Source organism: Carassius auratus, chromosome 6, assembly GCF_003368295.1.
Source record: "Carassius auratus strain Wakin chromosome 6, ASM336829v1, whole genome shotgun sequence".
In the NCBI taxonomy this organism is placed as follows: Eukaryota; Metazoa; Chordata; class Actinopteri; order Cypriniformes; family Cyprinidae; genus Carassius; species Carassius auratus.
This window is the reverse complement of record NC_039248.1, coordinates 11,163,719-11,183,927: the sequence shown is the minus strand read 5'-3', so window position 1 is coordinate 11,183,927 and position 20,209 is coordinate 11,163,719. Positions and strand designations below refer to the sequence as shown.

Here is a 20,209-nt window from a genome sequence, read left to right as displayed (position 1 = left end):
ATGCTATTTTATTTTATTATTTATAATTTTTATAAAGTGATCAGATAAAATGAGACGGTGTCAATTAATCAGAACCAGAGGACAAGTGTTTTCTGTTTAAGTTAATGTAATTTGCTTCTTTCAAACATTGTGCTGTGTTATACTTAGCAGTGTCTTTGTTTAAAATATGAAAATATCATGTTTTTTAAATCTGTATTATTTGTTAGGATTTTAATATGCTGTGTGCTTATCTGGAAAAGCATTAACTCTCACTCTGCATGTGCTTTGCTCATTTACCTGGTCCTGGCTTATGTAATTGTGGAATAATTCATATGTTCTTGCCAATTAGCCACAGTGTGTGTTTTACTGAGCTCCTGTGTGGCTGAGAGAGCTGGATCTGAGTGAATCCCGGAGGCTAGTCACTGAGACTGTTTATTTAGGTCCACACGTATCTCAGAGCACAGCAGCCATTTTAAAGGGAGAGATGAGTTTCTGAGTTTGCAGAAATCGGCAGCTAGCATGAGAGGGAACATTAGCATGCCTGCCTCAGCTGAATTTTTAGGTGATAATTACATCATAACACACTATACTAGACACAGATTGCTGTTGAAAACAGAACCTTTGTTACTCAAGCTACTTGCAGTTGCAAGTGTCCCAAATCTGATTTCTCTTTTGTTAAGCAGATATTGTTTTATTTATTTATTTAGATGACCATGTAAACTAATGTTATTTGAGTATCAGAGCTATTTATATACAGTAGATTTGATATGTTGAATCCTTATTTGTAAAATGTTCTGTTCTCGATTTAATTTTACATTTTTCCTGTTTAATAATATTATTAGTATTAGTAGTAATAGTAGTAGTAGCAAGGTATAGAGAGAGAGAGCTAGTATAATTATTTTCAAGTAACACATTTCTTTAATTTTTATAATAACCCTGGAGTAAACAGCAAAAAATAAAAAAATAATCACTGCTTATGGCATTTACAATTCTGATTTGTAAATCTGACTTTTATATATGAGAATAAATAAAAAAATGTTGACAGTATTACTTTAGTGTGCTGTTTTTTGTTTATTTGTTTATTTTACATTATTCTAACTCCAATTTTAACTTGTTATGCTTGATTTACCTTTAGTGTGAAAAAAAAGTAATTAAATTGAAGCATTACACAGAAAGATGCAAAAATGTTTTTGCATGGCCTTTTAAATGTAAACAAGAATTTAAAAAAAATTCTGAATCAGTCTCTGAATTCTGCTTGGTTTCTAGTACCTGTTTTCTCATTTTTTGAAACATTTCCAGAATTGTCATGGCACCAGCCAAAAAAAATACAGAGTATGCCTTGAGGTTATATTTTTGATTCATGAAATATGTTATGAATGATAATGCATCAAGATTTCAGAACCTATTGTTCATTAGTAGTCTGGATTTGATGCCTTGTGCGGTTACAACAGAAATTATTAATTAATTAATTTATTTTTCCATTTCATTTTAATTTTCACTTTTCTTACAGAGCTTTTCCGGTGATCTTATGATTAGAAACATCCAGCTTAATCACGGTGGGAAGTATGTTTGTCTCATCGACACAGACGTCGAGAGTTTGTCTGCTGACGCAATATTGGTTGTTAAAGGTAGGAACAAATTGTTTTCAGTTTATATGTCCACATGTACAATATTTGCCATATATATATATATATATATATATATATATATATATATATATATATATATATATATATATATATATATATATACAGTATATATATATATATATATATATATATATATATAACCATTTTCCACAGTGAAGACCTTATTGCGAGGTGTGTATTTCAATGAAAGGGCACTGCTAATGTAGCAAGAGTTCAGAGAGTGCTAAATGTGTCACTTGGGATGTTTTATGGGGCCTTGTCTTCGCTGCTGTTTTTGTGAGTCACATTGGTATTCATGGCCATTACGCATCACGGTTCTGTCCCAGGTGTTTGGAGAGGAGCTGTTTATCATAGAGGATGTCTTTAATTGGCTCATTTACACATCGACTAAGCAGCACGACGGCCCCCAGAATGCAGTGCAAATGAAGAGAAAACATTTAAATGGCAGAGAGTTATTTGGAGCAGAAATGTGAATCATTTAGTTGTGCATATACAAGCGTGCACGCATACACACCACTTGTTGCCCTTGCTAAAACTCACGCAAGCATGCCCAAGCAAAAACCACTTGCCATGTCTAACACCTTAGAACACACACACCTAAACAAATAGTTGTCTTCTTATCAGCGTGCAGTCATCAATATGCACAATGCATGGACTCAGTTTAAAGTTTGAGCAGGTGTGGAGTATAATCAAATACTCCTGTTTGATTGAGTCAGGTGCCCCCAGCCCCCCAGACTTGGTTGTGGTGGAGGAGGTCACAGACAGCACGGCACAGCTGTCCTGGAGCCCAGGCCAGGACAATGGAAGTCCCATTACTGGATATGTCATCCAGGCCAGGACTCCCTTTACTGTCGGCTGGCAAGCTGTCGACACAGGTACATCAGAGACATATGACATTGTGTGTCAGTGCATGGGATGCCTATATATATATATATATATATATATATATATATATATATATATATATATATATATATATAAACATTTAGCACTTTTTTTAGCACATATTTTATTTGAGATAGTTGCTATTGTATTCTACTGTTCTTCTTATCCTCAGTTCCTGAGGTGATCAATGGAAACACTCTGACTGCAACCGTGGTGGGTTTGAACGCTTGGGTGGAATATGAGTTCAGAGTCCTGGCCAGTAACAGTGTCGGGATGGGAGAGCCCAGTCCCCCGTCTACCAAGATCAGAACAGAAGATGCTAGTGAGTATGCTAGTGTGAGACTTATTCCAGACAGACACTAGAAATTTAAAGCACTGGAGCAGACCATATATCCTCACTTCTCCTGTCATCCGTCACATCCATCACTTTTATTCCACATGCAACACTCAAACCTGTTCCAAAAACACATTCTTTTATTCACAGATTTCTGAGGGATGGTTTAAAGAAGGTAGAACCTCTGTGAAAGAGATAGTCTAAAGCCTTTTTGTGATGAAAATTTAAACATACAAACACATAATGAAAAATCCCAATCAAGAGCTCTGCCGGCAGCATTTTAATCTCTTCTTTGGGTTTTTGCCCGCAGTGCCTGACACGGCTCCCACTGATGTTGGAGGCGGAGGAGGTACCAAATCGGAATTAGTGATAACATGGGAGGTAAGTCATTTGTCAGATTTTACTGCTTCCTCGGCCAGCCTGGGCTAAATGCCGGTGCTTAATTGTGTTGAATGATATGTAGCCATTTTATGATCGTTGCCCGCACAAGACCCATCCCTCCTGGCCTCCGGACTCCAGGCTTTACTACTTCTCCAAATGGAAGTTAACTCAGGGCCAGAGAGTTTCTTTGAAGTCTATTTCCTTCACAAATAGGCCTCTTTCTGTTCAGACACATCATGGAAAGGAAAACGACTTGGGCAGACTTTTATTTTTTAGGGGGGCAGAAAATGGGGGTGGGGGTTGTGGCGTTATATTTTTGTAACGTCTTACAAAAATATAAAATGTTTAAACCATTTTCAGCATTGATAATAAGAAATGTTTCTTGAGCACCAGATCAGCTCTTATTATTTATTTAAAATGCATGAAGAATCATGTAATCATTTTAAAATATATTAAGATTATTTTACAATTGTTAAATTGGCTTGAGAAAGCCAACTTACTGAAATCTTTAAATATTGAAATTTAAACTTCTTCGTCTTTTTGTTCATCTTCTGAGACCAAATTTTTTAATGTATCTCCTCCTAGACTTTTAAAGCTACAACCACCAAACTTGGGTCAGACTCGGGTTGACTGGTCTCCCAAGCTGGTTTTGGCCACTTTTTTAGCAGACCAGGCTGGTCTTAGCTGGTTAGTGTTAGGGTTAGGGTAAAAAAAAAAATGAGTTTCAGAAAAACTGACACTTTTTACTGAATCAACTGGTTTTAGCTGGATTAGCATAGAAACATGTTAACAGCGTGCTAGTACCATGTTAATAAGGCCAGAATCATGCTAGCGACATGTGACAATGCTAGTTATTTTTTAATTATTGCTGAACACATGCTAGTCACTTGCTAATAATGCTAGCAACATTCTAGAAACATGTAAACAACATGCTAGTTACTTGCTTATCATGCTAACAACATGCTAGTCATGATAATAACAATCTAGCCACTTGCTAATCATGCTAACAACATGCTAGTCATGCTGGCAACATGCTAGTCATGCTGGCAACATGCTAGTCACTTGTTAAATGTGCTAGTCACTGGTTAATCATGTTAGTGACATGCTAGTAACTTTGCTAATTATGTTAACAACATGCTAGTGACTTGCTAGTCATGCTAGAAAAATCCTAGTCACTTGCTAATTATGCTGGAAACATGCTAGTCACTTTGTTAATAATGCGAACAGCATGCTAGTCATTTGCGAATCATGTTAACAACATGTTAGAAACATGCTAATGATGTACTAATAACTTGTTAACAACATACTAATGACATGCTAGTAACTTGCCAGTCATGCTAGAAAAATGCTTGTCACTTGCTAATTGTGTTAACAAACTATTAGCAACATGCAAGTCACTTGCTAATCAGGCTAACAAACTTGCTAGAAGCATGCTAACAACATGCTAGTAACTTGTTAATCATGCTAGCAACATGCTAGTCACTTGTAATGCATAATGAATAATGAAAAATACTTGTAACAGTGAGCATAAAATACTTCTATCAATATAAATCTTACAGACCCCAACCTTAGTGGTCTTGTGTTTTCGGGAGGAAAGGTGTGTTTATTTTTTCCACCTTATTTGTCATCATTTTGCTTTTTTCAGGTGACTTAAGTCCTTCAGATGTTCCATCTAGTCTTTCTACTAATATGAACTCATGAAATCAGTATCCATAATAATTAAAGTGACATGAGAAAGAAAGTGCACTTCAAACTAAGTGCTAATAAAGCCCTGTTGCCATGTGGGTCAGTTGATGTGTTGACCTCAATTTGTTTTAATATCACTATAGTTTTGTGTTCCACTCTAAGCCTGTTCCAGAGGAGTTACAAAACGGAGAGGGCTTCGGTTATATCATCGCTTTCCGGCCAGTGGGAATGGTCACTTGGACCCGAGCCGTGATCTCGGCACCCAGCGTCACCCGCTATGTTTTCCGAAATGACACCATCCCACCATTCTCACCATTCAACATCAAAGTGGGAGCGTTCAACAACCGCGGAGAAGGACCTTTCAGCAGCATTGCAACCGTGTTCTCTGCAGAGGAAGGTAGAGTGGATTTCTGTACATCAACACCCACAATTGCAAATAAAAACAACTGCTAATTATTTATTTTAAGAATAATAGGCCTATACATTTAATAATTTAGCAGACACTTTTATCCAAAGCAACTTACAAATGAAGCATAACCAGGACCATTCAAAACCAACAAAAAAAATTGCTTTTCTACAATGTTGTAATTGATATGCTTATGATATATATTATATTATATTCTGGTCTTTAATTATAGATCATATACATTACCATTCAAAAGTTTATTTTTTTTTTATGTTTTTTCCAAATCTCTTATGCTTACTTATTATTTTCATACATAGTGATATAATATTACAATTTAATATATTTTGTTGTAATTTATACCTCTAATGGCAAAGCTGAATTTGCAGCCTCATTACTCCAGTGTGCAGATACTTAAGAAATCATTATAATATGTAAAGTTATCATAATCAGTGTTGATAAAAAATAGTGCTACTTATTTTTGTGTAAACCAAAATGAATAGAACATTTCAAATAACAGCCTTTATTTTTTCACTTTTGATCAGCTTAATGTATGCTTGCTAATTTAAAATATTAATTTATTTAAAAAACAAATTGAATGGTATTGTATGCAAATCTGTATTTTATTTGCTTGTCATCATCCATTAGACTGCAATTTCAGCAATAGCAAAAATAACAAATATTTGCTTTAGAAAAGAAGCAAAATAGTACAATTAGTTCACATCACTAATCCTACATATAAGCCTAACAGTCTGAGGCCCTGATGTTATTATCTGTTTTCAATTTTGGCCTAATCATCTGGAAATACTAATATAGGCCGGTCAGCGATACATTGTGTGGGCCCGTGGAGCGAAAACATTAGGAACACACAAACACAGTCAGACTCAGCAGTAGTCCCTTCACGTTCTCAAACACTGTCTCGGTTCCCTCCCTTCGCACATACAGGTGTGACCTTGAATGAGAATGATGGAATAAGTTGATTGAGACAGCTTATGCCCCTCCTCCCTCGTTCAAGCTGCGAATGACAACCTTATATTAGTTATTGCGGCTATAGGTTACAACAAATCCTGCTAGACACTTACAGGCCTATTCATGTGCTAGAGTGTTAATTGAATTTTCCCAGCAGATTGTCCCCTTCTCTGTCAGTCATAGTTCCCATTAAAATGAAGTAGGGCCTCTCTCAGGTGAGACCGGGGCTTCATTCGCTGAATTAATCCAATTTTGCTTCGATGGCTGTGTAAAGCTTTTCGAGTAAGAGCCTCAACATCTCTCCGTTTCTCCACAGTGCCGAGCGTAGCGCCGGAGAGAGTGTCAGCAAAAAGTCTGTCGGCGGCTGACATCGAAGTTACCTGGGAGCCAATTGCGTCGACCCCTGAAAGAGTTCTCGGATATGAGGTTTGAGTCGCATTGTCTTACCGTTCACCACATTAAATGTCATGTTTTCCCTTTAATAATGCGATTGGGATCTTGAGCGATTATTAAAAGTGCTTCTCACCTCTCCCATGCCACCTCAAACATGGAGAATGCCAGTGTTTAGACAGCTCCGCTGCTTTGTTAAATGTCTGCGGCTCTTAGAAGCTAGATGAAAGCTCTCCACTGGCCTTTCAGGAATGCAAAGAAAGTCTCGCTTTCTCACAAGCCACTCTCTCCATCTCTGTCACCCCTGCCCTGCGGCACAAAACCGCCACGTTGCCATGGTAGCGGCCATATTGTCTGGAAAGAATAGAACTATCATGTCACTGGATTCTAGATGAGGGGAAAACTTTTTAGGTTTTATTTTTGTCTCGTCTTTCGTTAGCGAGGACTGGAAGACCAAATCAAAGCGGCATGGATCAAGGAACTGCGCTGTAAGCGTATATTCCATTTATTTGTGCTCAGGGCCCTTTGAAGCACCTGCAGCATTTGAAATGGAAAATTCCTTTTTATTAAACTATCACTGCATTTCCTTCTGCACAAAACCAAGCAGTAAGGTCCAGCAGTCTGAGTCTGCTAATGCAGATGCATCTACTTTGCATTTTTCTAATTTAATACTTCTTTTTATATATCAGTTATGTAATCTGTGTAATAATTTGGACATCTTGTGGTTCAGTGGAAGCAAGAACATCTGACTTATTTTCAATGAATTTGCATTGCATTGGTCACACCTACAGGAAGCTGAATTGGAATTAAATTCGGAATGAAAGGAAGATTTACTTTGCATACTTTGAATTGCTATTTAGAGTAATTCAGCAATGATAATTCATTTGGGGAATTTAAGTGTTCTTACCTGATCCACAAAAGTTTGTTTAATATGATGAAATGTACTGTTGAAATGAAATAGTATTGTTCAACGGTTTGGGGTTAACAAGGTTTTATTTAAGTAAATTACATGTTTATTCAGCACGGACGCATTGAAGGCTTTTACATTATAATAGAACTTCTATTTCAAATAAATGCTGTTCTTTTGTACTTTTTATTCATCAAAGAATCCTGAATAAAACAGTTCAAGGTTTACACAAAAATATTAAGCAGCGCAACTGCTTTCAGTGTTAATATTAATTTAAAAAAAATCAGGAAAATCAGCATATTAGAAAGATTTCTGGAGAATAATGTGACACTGAATACTAGAGTAATGACTGCTAAAAAAAAATCCAGTTCTGCAATCACAGAAATAAATTACATTTAAAAAAAAGCAAAAATAAATAATTATTTTAAATTGTAATAGTATTTCACAATATTACTGTTTTTACTGGTTTTAATCAAGCAAATTCAACTTCGGAAAGAGTAGAAGACAAAAGAAGGTAGGACTTTTTCTTTCAAAAATAAGAAAAAAAAAATTAGTAATCTTACCAACCCCAAAATGGCTGTGTAAAAAATAAATAAATAAATAATAATAATAATAATAATAATAATAATAATAATAATAATAATAATAATTTTCTTTAAATTTAATCATTATGTTCATGGTTATACTTTTCCTGCATTCTCTTTTGAATTAAAATTCTGCAACCTGTTTGCTGCCACAATTTAAATTTAATAAATGAATTCTCAATTCAAGTCTAAATGATGCAATGCAATGTAGAGAGAGAGCAAAAGGTAGAAAAGAAACAATTCAGAAATATGCCTCCCTTGGGCGGATCTCATTAATGTCTCATTTTCAAATTGGCTTAAATCGTCCTATACTTAATGCCTCAGTATTGATATTACATATGACCTGGGGTTAATAATTGATTATTTCATTTCCGCTGCCTAATTGTTTCTCACCTAGCACACAGCTAAATGTTAATTGAAAATTTCATATCCTCAAGAGAATCTACCATTTCAAAAGAATATCATATTTCCAGCAGCCAGAGATATGTTCTCAAGCTTGTAATTTGCAGAGAAGACACAAAGGATCAGCTAAATGCAGTGAATAATATCAGTGAATTCAAACACGTGTCAAATATCTGATCACTCTGTTATTTGTGATTGTTGTGAAATCAAGTCATGTTGAAGGACTCATTAGAAATCTCAAATGTAATGACTCATACAATGTAATAAATTCCATGCAAATCATATCTCACCTTTTATGGCTGCATTTAAAAATTCCTGGCATTTACTTTGCATACTTTCCACAGATTTAATAGATTTCCATTACAAACCATTTAAATTAAATGAATGTGCCAATAATTATTATTATTATTTTTTTTTTTCACAGTAGCACTTCCTTTGAGAAAAATCTGCATATTTAGGGTCACACTGAGTTACAAGAGTGATTGTAATTGCTCTGGCAGATAGCTGTTTACAACTAAAGTCAAGGATACTGTATATAAAATGCCCTTGTTTTGTGTCCTGGCGAACAGGTGGTGTACTGGGAAGATGACACCAAGCCGGATACAGTGGGTAAAGTGCGGATCACTGGAAACTACACAGCAGTGAATGTCAGCGGCCTGCAGGGGAACACTCAGTATTATATAGCGGTGTGTGCCTTCAATACCGCAGGAACTGGCCCGCAGTCTGTACATGTCAATGTTACCACCAAAAAACCACGTAAGTACTGTCCATTTCAAACCATTTTCAGAGAACATTCCGTGATTATGTGTTGCTGACACGTTTATTTGATGTGTGCATCTGATGTGATGTGAGTTAGTAAAATGTTTCATGTCTGGTGTAAGAACAACGTTCTATAGATATATATATTTCTACCTTTATTTTTTATTCTGAATGTTGTGGGAATCTATTTCTGCCTCAGAGTTTTTTGTTGGTAACATCAAATCTTGCTTAAGGGAACCTAGTAGTACATAAACAAGCAGAATTTTAGATTCATACTTTGTTTTATGAGTTATGTCTGTGAAAGATTGAAAACCTATAACTTTTGGACAGATTACTAAATCTATACATAAGCTGTGACATGACTTGAAAGGTTTTTTTTTTCCCAACTGAAGGAGTTTTCAACCATGTATTTTTGTAGTAGTGAAGTCAAGTCAAGTTTATTTATAATGCATTTAAAAGCAGCAGAAATTGACCCAAAGGGCTGAACAACTCTCACTAAACTTAGATGCTAAATTAAAACCAGCAATAGTCAATAAAAAGCACACAATCTCACACAACATCAAACTGTAGAAACCAATTCTATATAATAAGAATGTATCAGTTTCCAAGTCAGTCTGTGATAGAAATGGTTTTGATTTAGCAACAGATTTGAGCTAAAAGAAACTTCCCCTGCTGACGGGATTACTCTGCTTGTCAAACAGTTTGGTGTTATCGAACATGGTTGCACAATTGATCGCACATTGTGAACCCTTTTTTCTTTTTCTGCCCATTTCTTCTTAAACACAACAAACCTCAGCGCCTGGACAGCCCCCTCAGAACGTAGAGTGGAATCTGATTGGCTCTCAGCTCGTGCTGCAGTGGGATCCCGTCATCGCTCTCGAAACTGAATCGGAGGTCACGGGATACATAGTGAGTGACATTATCTCTCTGCACCCAGAAAATGCATTGGGATACTTCAGAAGAGTTTCACTAAAGGCAATGCATTGTTTTCCCTTTACCAGTCGGGCATTGTAAGCTGAACAATGACAGCAGGAACTACAATGCATATTTGCATCTGATGCTATTGATATGCATAATAAGGGTTGACTGAGTGCAGTAATTTAGCTACAGAGATATGGCAGTTACGTGGCAGTTTCGTTTGTGTGTTTTATAGATAAGAGCACAGCATATGCTATTTCATGTCTTGTTCCACCTCTCTTAATTACACATGCATGCAATTAACAGCTCTCTCAGTGTTAATTTCCCCACAAGGGAAAACAGTCATGAAGCTCAAGGGAAAAGCACTAGCCATTAGCATCAGTAAACATCATCTAGAAAAACAGGGCAAAACCTGTGTTTAACTCATTTCATGGTTATGTAAATATATATATATATATATATATATATATATATATATATATATATATATATATATATATATATATATATATATATATATCTGTACGTCATTACATCACTGTTGTTGCTTAGAGATGGTCTCTAAATGTTAAACTACTACAGACATGAATGATGCCTCAAATCAGAGTCATGTTTGTATATTGTATTGCCACAATAATACGTTTTGGAATTATCTTCATTTGGGGGCTTTTTTAATTAAAAAAGATTGACAGCCCTAGTGTTAATTATTCTGAATGGAAGCTCTTGATTGATTTGGATGCCATCATCTGCAGGTGCTGTACAGAAGACACCGGAATAACGACATGTACTCCATCATCACCAACAAAACCTCGGTTGAGTTGACCCTCAATCCGAACGACAACTACGTCATTCAGATTAAGACCCTCAGTGAAGGAGGCTTGGGGGAAGGAAGCGAGCCCATCCACATCTACCAACTCAGTAAGTCATTTCCTGTTGTCGTCTTTTATTTCGTCTTCCGCCGGCATTGATGAGCTCTTGATGAGGATTCAGTCAGTTTGGATGCCTAAATATTTTGCTCTGTTCTCTTCAGTCTTTCAGTATGTCGTAGAATCCGACCTTTTAAGAAATGCACGCTCCTCTGCTATCTATCTCTGTCACTATGCAGCCAGAGCTGCATATAAATGAGTGAGAATCACCCCCAATTCCTTCACTCCTTCAAATGGGAGGCGATCAAAATGTGCTTGACTTCCTTCCGCCTTCGTACAGAGAGTTGCTTTCAGATTCAACCCGATTCTTTCAGAGGATTCTTTCCTCAATAATGGTCCTTTCCATGAATAGGGCACATTAGATGCAAAAAGTGATATGTGATACTGTATGTTAGATCAGCTATAACATTAATGTTTCATTCGTCAAACTGAGCCATTCAGTCGAACCATTGCATATTTTTAACAACATATGAGAAATCTATAGCTGTATATTTACAATACATTTTAGAACTAAATTCTTGTATATAAGTACAAATTTGGATTTTACATCAATATATTATTTAATATAGAAATACAATTATGAATTCAAATTTATTTTAGTCTATTTAGTTTAGACTTCCTGATGCTGACAGTTTTCTTAAACATATTTTGTTCTTGATCATTGCGTATTAGGTCTGCTCCACTTTCTACATTATTAGGCAATTTCTCTTTGATTTGGGAATAAGCTGTCTGAGAATTGAAACCACAATGCTCTCTTTCTCTCCTTTGGGGGGTTAAATAGTGTTTCTTGATGGTTGTGTTTGCATTGGCTTACAGGCATGGGTGCCCGTGGATCCAGAGCAGGAAGGCTGTGCACACTTTCTCTCTCTCCGCTCCTCATTTGTGCTCTGTCGACGCTCAGTGCCTCCTGATGTTCGCCTCCCATGAGCACCAGACCCAACCACTCCAAGAAAAACACACTTTCTGCTCTTTGCTTATACAAGGCTTATGTTTCCCATCACAATCTGACCAGATGGGATTCCCCAGCTCCGGCAACATGTATGGAAATATCATGGGAATGTGGGGGAATTAGTATCATTAGTAAACATGGCAGAGCACTGCAAGAGTGTCATTCGGGGGTTTAGGGATGATCTAGAGTACAGTAAAAAAAAAAAAAAAAAAAAAAAAAAAACTTTTCTAGTTAAGTATTTTTGGTTTCTTTTCCTGTATAAAATCCTTATTCCATTGGTATTTTTTTTCTCTCTAACCAAATCATTATGCTTAAAACGGGGGGAAATATTTTCCAATGATTTAAGAAAAATTTACTTTAAAAACAAATCGTATTAATTGGAAAACAAGACAAAAATAGACTTTATTTTTTCTTTGGCACCCTACACATAGGGAAAAAAAGTGCTTTTGTTCTTTGTATAATACGCTTCTTTATGCAGTGTGCGAATGCGTCATCTTTTCCTCTGATCCTTGAGAACAATCAATGCCTTAAATTCATGTACGCACCAAAGTAGATGAAAATAGTTTTGCAGTTGAGGACAAGGGCTAAGAACCCAGTGTTGGTGGGAGTTGCTCTAATATATAATGCAGATTTTTGGATCTCCTGTGGTTTCATTGTGCTAACTAAGTTCTGGGTCTGGGTTGACAAAGCCTTGCATTGATTTGTCCTAATGGGAATCTTCCATTAGTTAAGAAAAGACTGTCACCATCCCGCCTCTATTACAGTGCCATTGACTCCAAAGGCTCCCTCTCAGTCTCTTTGATGGGTATTAGCATTTTGTTCAACGCTTCATGTCGGTTAAATTATTGATGTGTTACGCATTAGACACTCTACACAATTAAGGCTTACTCTTCCTGTGAGTATTTGCTCTGTATATGTCATCTAGCTGAACCAGATTTAAACGTTCATGTTATCCGTAACCCATTCATTCCTTTTAATATATACTGTAACAAAATGCCATTGAGTATGGTTTCTCTCACTTAGAAAAGTACGCTTTTGAAAGGCATTCATATGCCTCACATACTTCCACCTGTACTTATGTCCGTGAGTGTTAGTAAACTGGCATATAAACTGCAAAACAAGCTGTCAAAAACTAAGTGACAAGATGTGGAACACTGCTAGAAGGGAATCAAATTTTTATAGCTGTAATGGCCTTGCAGATGTGAAAAGACTGAAAGCCTTGCAAACAAGTACAAGTCTGATGCGTGAAAGTCCATAGAGTTTCCTACTAGTCTGATAAAATCAGAGTTGTTCAAGGTAGTTTTCCATCCTAATCCTGTAGTATTGTTCAAAAGACACAGTAGGGATGGGCTATTTATCATACTTATTTTTTTTTATTATCCTGCATTGGTAACAAGCCTCCATAAGCTTTCATGCTTGGGGGTGCCAGATGTCAATAGCTTAAATCCCCCAAATAAGAGATTTTCTTTTAAAAGGACATATGTTCTGCCCAGTGTAATACTTAATCTTCACAGTCTGGGAGCCATGTCCACATGCTCTCTCAAAACTGAGAAAAAAAAGCACTGATAATCTAGAAAAAAAAAAATATGCAAATGTTTGCTGTAACTAAATAAGCAATCAAACTTTTTTGGTGATGAACTGTAATAAATCCAAACATGGATCGCAACAGTAATGTTTGTGGTTGCTGAATAGATGCGCTGTAAAACAGCACAGAGAAACGATATTATTGCAATCATTTCCAAACAATATTTTTTTTTTCCAGCTGATAAATGGCTAAAAACACTGACACCCAGTTAGAATCCATCCTGTTTTTAAAGAGCCCAAACATTTAAAAGGACAGACAACAACGACAACAAAAACTGCTCAAGCTTATAACAAACAATATTTTGCATTGGTGTGGGCACTAATATAGTTATTGTTTATAGTTATCTTTGTAGTTATTGATATATTAGTGATTATCTGTTGATCCATTATCATGCAGCCACATGATGATATTGGATTACTAGTATATTGGTGATAATATCTCACGTTGATACCCATCTAACAAGCACTGAATTCTGAATTTCTCATTTGTACCCTCAATGAGACAAGAGGCGAGGCACTTCAGGGGTGACCTTTTAATGCCGAGGTTCGCTGCCAAGGAATTGTGCCTTCACTGGACAATATGTTCCTGGCTCTGTCATGGCAGTATCAGGCTGTAGAGTCCATAATTTGCACTTGTTCTTCTCAACGTCGGAAGAAAGCACAAGGTAGTGAACCAAGGTGACATAGCCTTCCTGCAAAGTCTCCAGAACAGGTGCGGCACAGCCCATGAAGACATGTTAAAAAACATTAGTGAAGAAGATAAAAAAGAGGCTGCAGATTACCAGTCAGGACAGCCTATCTGTTCTCTTTCAAGCATTCATAAAGGTCTGGGAACCTTGATTAGGCTGCAGTGGTCCAGTCAATGGGATATCGATTTTTCTGCTCTATATTGCGGCTGTCACAATGCAGACTCTTGATTGACTGATGTTGGTGTGCCTGTCAGCCGTCTTGTGTTGAGTTTGTGCTTTGAGACTCTGAGATGTCCTTGCCCTTCTCCCATTCAGAGAGTTTGAGTTTTAGCAGAAAGATGCGGAGAACAGTTTCTTGAAGAAGAATAAGTTACATTTTGCAATCCTACATCTGTGTCAAAGCAGGAGAAACTAGATTTCAGAATATGCAGCCGTACACTACAAGTCAAATGTCTGGGGTTGGCTCGATTTTTATTATATCTTTGATTTTTTTTTTTTTTTTTAAGAAGTCTCTAATATTCACCACGTATGCGTTTATTTGATCAAAAAGTAAAAACAGTAATCTTGTGAAACAGCATTTAAAATAACTGCTTTCTATTTTTATTTTAAAAGTTAAATGTATTGATGTGATGCGAAGCTGAATTTTCAGCATCATTACTCCAGACTTTGGTGTCACATGATCCTTCAGAAATCATTCTAATATGCTGATTTGCTGCTCAAGAAAACAAACATTTTATGGTGTTCTTTATAGTTCAATAGTTGAGTTTGTCTCTATGAAATTATAACTTATTTATAGTTCTATTATTTTCAATCATTCAATACTTTTTTTGGCAAAGGAAAAATTAAAATAAGCTTTTGATATGTAATATAACTATTTCATATTACAGTTATTACAAAGTTAGCGCTGCTTATCACACCCCTTGACACTAATGATATGTTCATTTTTCAATGCGCAGCTTTTCCTCCTGCTCTCGGTTTGCTCTAATGTGCCCCGACCCTCAGTTACAATATCAGCGTAATGATGCATATAAACACTGAAACAATAATTGTTGTTTAATAGCAATGGTTTCTTTGGTACTCTTAAAATTGTGAAGTCTAATTTGCCTAATTTTGTGTACACCATATAATCAGCGACTTTCATTTCTACACATTATTGTTTCCCTTTGGCAAAACTTTGATATGATATAAAAATCGGAGCTGTTAATAACAGATCTCATCACTACAATCCAATTATGTTTCTAAGTAATCTGAAATGAAAAACAACGATACCTTGGCCAGATGTAAATAGTGGCTATATATTTTTAGAGTCGGCCAGCATTGATAACCATTGACGTTTTCTACTGCACACGGCCCTGAGAATTGAATACTGATGTATTAATTAATAATCTCTGTGAGATGACTTACATATAACATGACATTTTCATATTGAAAAGTAACTGTTTTGTCTTGTATACTAAAACTGTGCATGTGGAAAAATGTTTGGTGCATATGTGTTGAATTTTATAATCCTGTTAAAAACGTAATAAAAATTTCAAAAGCATGGATGGCTGCTGTATTTCATTATGGGGTCTTAAACAGATAGAATTACATTACACAGTGGAAGAACGGTAGCCTCATAAGCCACTTGTAATGTCAAACTACTGTTTAGAAAAAAATATATCTACATCTATCTATCTATGTAAACATTTTTACATTTCTCATTATGCTACATTATCAAATTATCATTATCCTGTTTCCTTTCAACTTGATTTTATAACTAATCGATAATAGGCCTCACCTATTGAGTGAATATTGCCGATAATTTTTTGTATAATTTTTATAATTATAAATTAATTTCATATTTTTGTATATAATTTTTCATATTTTTTATATATTACTCTGTGACGTCTATGATCACTCAGTCCCCCCCCCCCCCCCAAAAAAAAGAAAAATCAGAGCTTAAGCTAATTGAACAAAAAATGAATTATCAACAAAAATATTAAATTCAAGGTTTAGTGATAATATAATGAGATGTTTACAAACAACATACATTTTTGATGAGAAACATCGAAATTAGATATTTTCAAAACAACAGCAAAATAATATATATATATATATTTTTTTTTTATTTTTTTTTTTTTTTGCTGTTCTGAAAAAAAACCTAATTTGATGTTTCTCATCAAAAATTTATGTTGTTATATATATATAAGCAGACATTGAAATAATGCATAAATAAACAAATGTATTTTTAATTGTAAATAGTATTACGACTTTCATTCTACTCTCTTGTGCACAAACTTGATGAAGGAAAAAATCTATTAAAGGGCTGATGTCATGTCTGTATTCACAATATTTCCTGTGCAGGACAGAGGAATTGATGCGTAATTAACTCATACAGTAGCTTCTTAGATGTAATCCAATGCGAGATTGTTGAAATCAGAGTGTCTATGCCGGGCCGGCCTCAAATGACATGAATAATAAGCTGACCCTTTTTAATCTGCGGGATCGAAACTGGATCAAGCTTTGCCTTGGCTGCTTGTAGAACAAAGCATCATGTGATGGCTCATATTCATTTAAAATGTCAAGAGTAGTTAAAGAGTTTAATAGCTCCTTTGAGAAGCAATATTATCCTGATAATAGTATGCTACTAATAGTAATTTAATTAGCTGGACATGCTAATCAATATTTGAAGCGGCCTGGGAGGTGATGTCTGGACTCAAACCTTCGCTGCAGATAACCTGGAGTCACACCGACTTATTTTGGGTCACTAATCATTGCATTGTTTGATGTGCAGTGATGTATCACTCCCCAAACAAGCCTACTTTCAGATGAGTGTGGAAAAGGCTTGGTCTGGGTCATCTCCAGAAGCTGAATGAATGGTGTATAATTAAAGGTTCAGCAGACCAAAGTGTTTTCCTAATTAAGTATAAATGCCAAGCTCATCAGTAAGACGCCCAGGCTCCATCTTAATGTCAGAGGGAGATTTTATTACTAAACAACATGTCTAGAGGAAGTCTGCATCTCTTTCATAATTGCAATTACACACTGACGTGACACATACTGTACACATATACGTAGCATTGTGGCTAGTCAAGACTGACATTAATAAGAAATGCTTGTAACTATTTGGGTGAACTGGTTATTTTATATCATGCTCCCAAACATCATGATTCAGTTTAAATTTCAACTGAATTTTTTTTTTCAATTAAGTTTAATTGTAATACATAGGATGCCATCTATAACACTTTTCCTGGTTAATTTTGACAGGAAATTGACTCAGAGTTAATTAGAAGTATTGGGACCAGATCACTGGATCACTTGTCCCAGCTTGTGAACAAAACGTTAGTTCAGTTAGTGAACTGGTTCAACTGAATCAATAAACAGAATCTGCTCAACAGAACAATTAATTCACAAAGCAGACATTATGACTAATGAGAATAGCATTCACTTCAGTTAAAAATGCCAAACTCTATATTTTAAAATCGTCACAGATATAAATAATATGTAGGTGACCAGCACTATATGGAAAGTAAGAGGTAGTTTAATGGTTTCCTGTTCTAAAATATGAATGAAATTAATATAACAAAGAAATAAATAAAAACTAAAAATACACTACTGGTCGTGTCTGGAATCATTAATAAAATAAATTTGGAGTAATCATTAATTACTTTATAAGGATGTTTTGAACGAAATCTCTTATGCTCACAACAGCTGTATTTATTTGATCAAAAAAATACAGTAAAATCAGCCAAACTATGAAATATTGTTACAAAATAAATAAATGTTTTCTGAATATATTAATTTTAAATAACAGTTTATATATTTCACTTTATTTTTTGTACGTTTGAATGGATGTTTATGCGTTTAAAACACTCTCTTCTCTTCTGTCAAAATAGTCCAAAAATATTGATGACGACTTGTATACCACAATCTTCTGTCCAATAAAGTTCTCTTTACAGCTCTTCCCCCTAAATGAAAAAAAAAAACAAAAAAAAAAACATCTAATTATGGTTTCTCAATGTGTCATTGATTACATTAACACTTTATTTTACATCTCTTAATTGCATATATTGTAAGAGGCTGCAGTTTATTCACATTAAGTGTCCTCAGTGATTTCGTAGACGGAAGTGTGCTGTAATGCTGATAGGCTGTGACATAAACGAACACAAGCCCTGCAGTGTGTCCTGTTTCTGCTCCCTGTTAGGAAATATTTAAACAAAGAAAAGGAAATGGCATTTGGTTTCACGGGGTTTTGATAAGTAGAAAATTAAAAAATGAATGGCTGCTCATATGATAATTTTTTCACTCTATTACTAATCTTAAATTATACTCCACGTGATATGTCCAGCTCATTTATTAATCTCAAAACCGTAACAAGTTTGTGTTAGACCAGACAGAAAGCACACTGAGTGGTTCATCACGCTGCTGTCAAAGTGAGTTGCCCAACTGTCCTTATTATCCAGATAATATCTCTCCAGTAAGTCTCTCGTGGTCTGTCTCAATGGACAGATATATTCACTCATTAGCCTTAAGGTCTTCAGACATGCACTCTGCTTGCAGTATAAATCTAGCATATGATTCATGACAGATTATATCATATGTTGACACCAGTTTCTCTTGGAAAAAGGCTGACATGTTGGCGTTTTGAGAGCTGCTTTAGGGCTCTGCTCGGATGAGGACTAACATTCTTAATCAACATGGTCTGCTGGCACAGAAGTAGATGCTTTGAAGTAGTGGTACGAGTGAGGACGTGGGGCGATGCTCCTCATTATCATGGAGTACTGGGTCATATCTGGCACGAGGGACTCTTTAGTGTGGGTTTTAAGAGGACTGCATCTCTTATCTCAGCTATAGTTTGGCTTGTGTTCCTGATATGAATTGAGACACGTTAATGCCATCTGGACTGAAGACCCACCAAACAAATTTACACATTTACCGTAAATTTTTTACATTTTTTATTTTATTTAATAGGAAAAGTATGGGTGCTCTCAAGGGTTAATTTAACGTGAAAATCTGCTGGTTGACAACAGAAGGATAGAATATTATATTTAGTTTTTTTCTTTCTCTTAGGATTTTTTTTTTCAACATTTCTGTCCTGTTTATCTATGTGTGTCCTCCATAAAAAAAATAAAAAAAAAACGTTTTACATTTTATTTTATATATATATATATATATATATATATATACATATTACAACATTTTACAAATACCACAAATGAACAAATGTAAAGTAATGCTGCTTTGCAGAAGCAACATGAAAGACACGGTTACATCCTGTGATTAAAAATGATGCAATTTACTGCGCTGTATGGTTGAAATAACAACTGCTCAAGTACAGTTCCAGTTTTAGTTTTAATGTCTAAATTTTCTTTTAACTGGTGTTGTTCATTATGGTTTGATTAAGGTTAGTCATGATTAGGGTTAGGGTATCGGTAAGTTATAACACTGATGAGAGCATCAGAACATACAGCATCCCAATGAAAGAACTCAAATCCCTTTTTCATATTCAATATTTTCTTTTCAAAGCGGTGAGCAGTCCCTCTGGGGGTTTTTGGGTTAGGTTATATTCACATCTTAATTCAGAGAAACTCTCTGTGGAGTCACTTTGAGGAATAATTTACATGTGCCTCGGTTTATGTGACTTCATCGCTATCGTCTTTTCTCCCAATTTATTGTCAAGACTTTTAATACTGGATTTTTATTATGATTTATGTCCTGTCTGATGCAACTAGTACCCTGGTGTACAATGACAGCAAAGGCTTAATGCAGATCATAGGTTTTGGTTTGTACCCTTAATAAATATCATACTGATTTTGCATTGTGCAAGTGATTCTGT

The 20,209-nt window shown here is 35.4% G+C and overlaps 1 protein-coding gene across 1 annotated transcript in view; it reads left to right on the top strand.

The window, feature by feature from the left end:
• LOC113096346 (contactin-3) overlaps window positions 1–15,934 on the top strand; it is a 57,157-nt gene extending 41,223 nt beyond the window's left edge. The window contains exons 14-23 of the mRNA XM_026261718.1: window positions 1,490–1,607; window positions 2,345–2,503; window positions 2,686–2,835; window positions 3,158–3,228; window positions 5,077–5,311; window positions 6,603–6,712; window positions 9,139–9,325; window positions 10,125–10,237; window positions 10,999–11,164; window positions 11,989–15,934. Of these exons, the coding sequence (XP_026117503.1) occupies window positions 1,490–1,607; window positions 2,345–2,503; window positions 2,686–2,835; window positions 3,158–3,228; window positions 5,077–5,311; window positions 6,603–6,712; window positions 9,139–9,325; window positions 10,125–10,237; window positions 10,999–11,164; window positions 11,989–12,083 (1,404 nt within the window). The 3' untranslated portion in view covers window positions 12,084–15,934. The remainder of the gene's footprint in view (window positions 1–1,489; window positions 1,608–2,344; window positions 2,504–2,685; window positions 2,836–3,157; window positions 3,229–5,076; window positions 5,312–6,602; window positions 6,713–9,138; window positions 9,326–10,124; window positions 10,238–10,998; window positions 11,165–11,988) is intronic.
• Window positions 15,935–20,209: the final 4,275 nt, after the last annotated feature.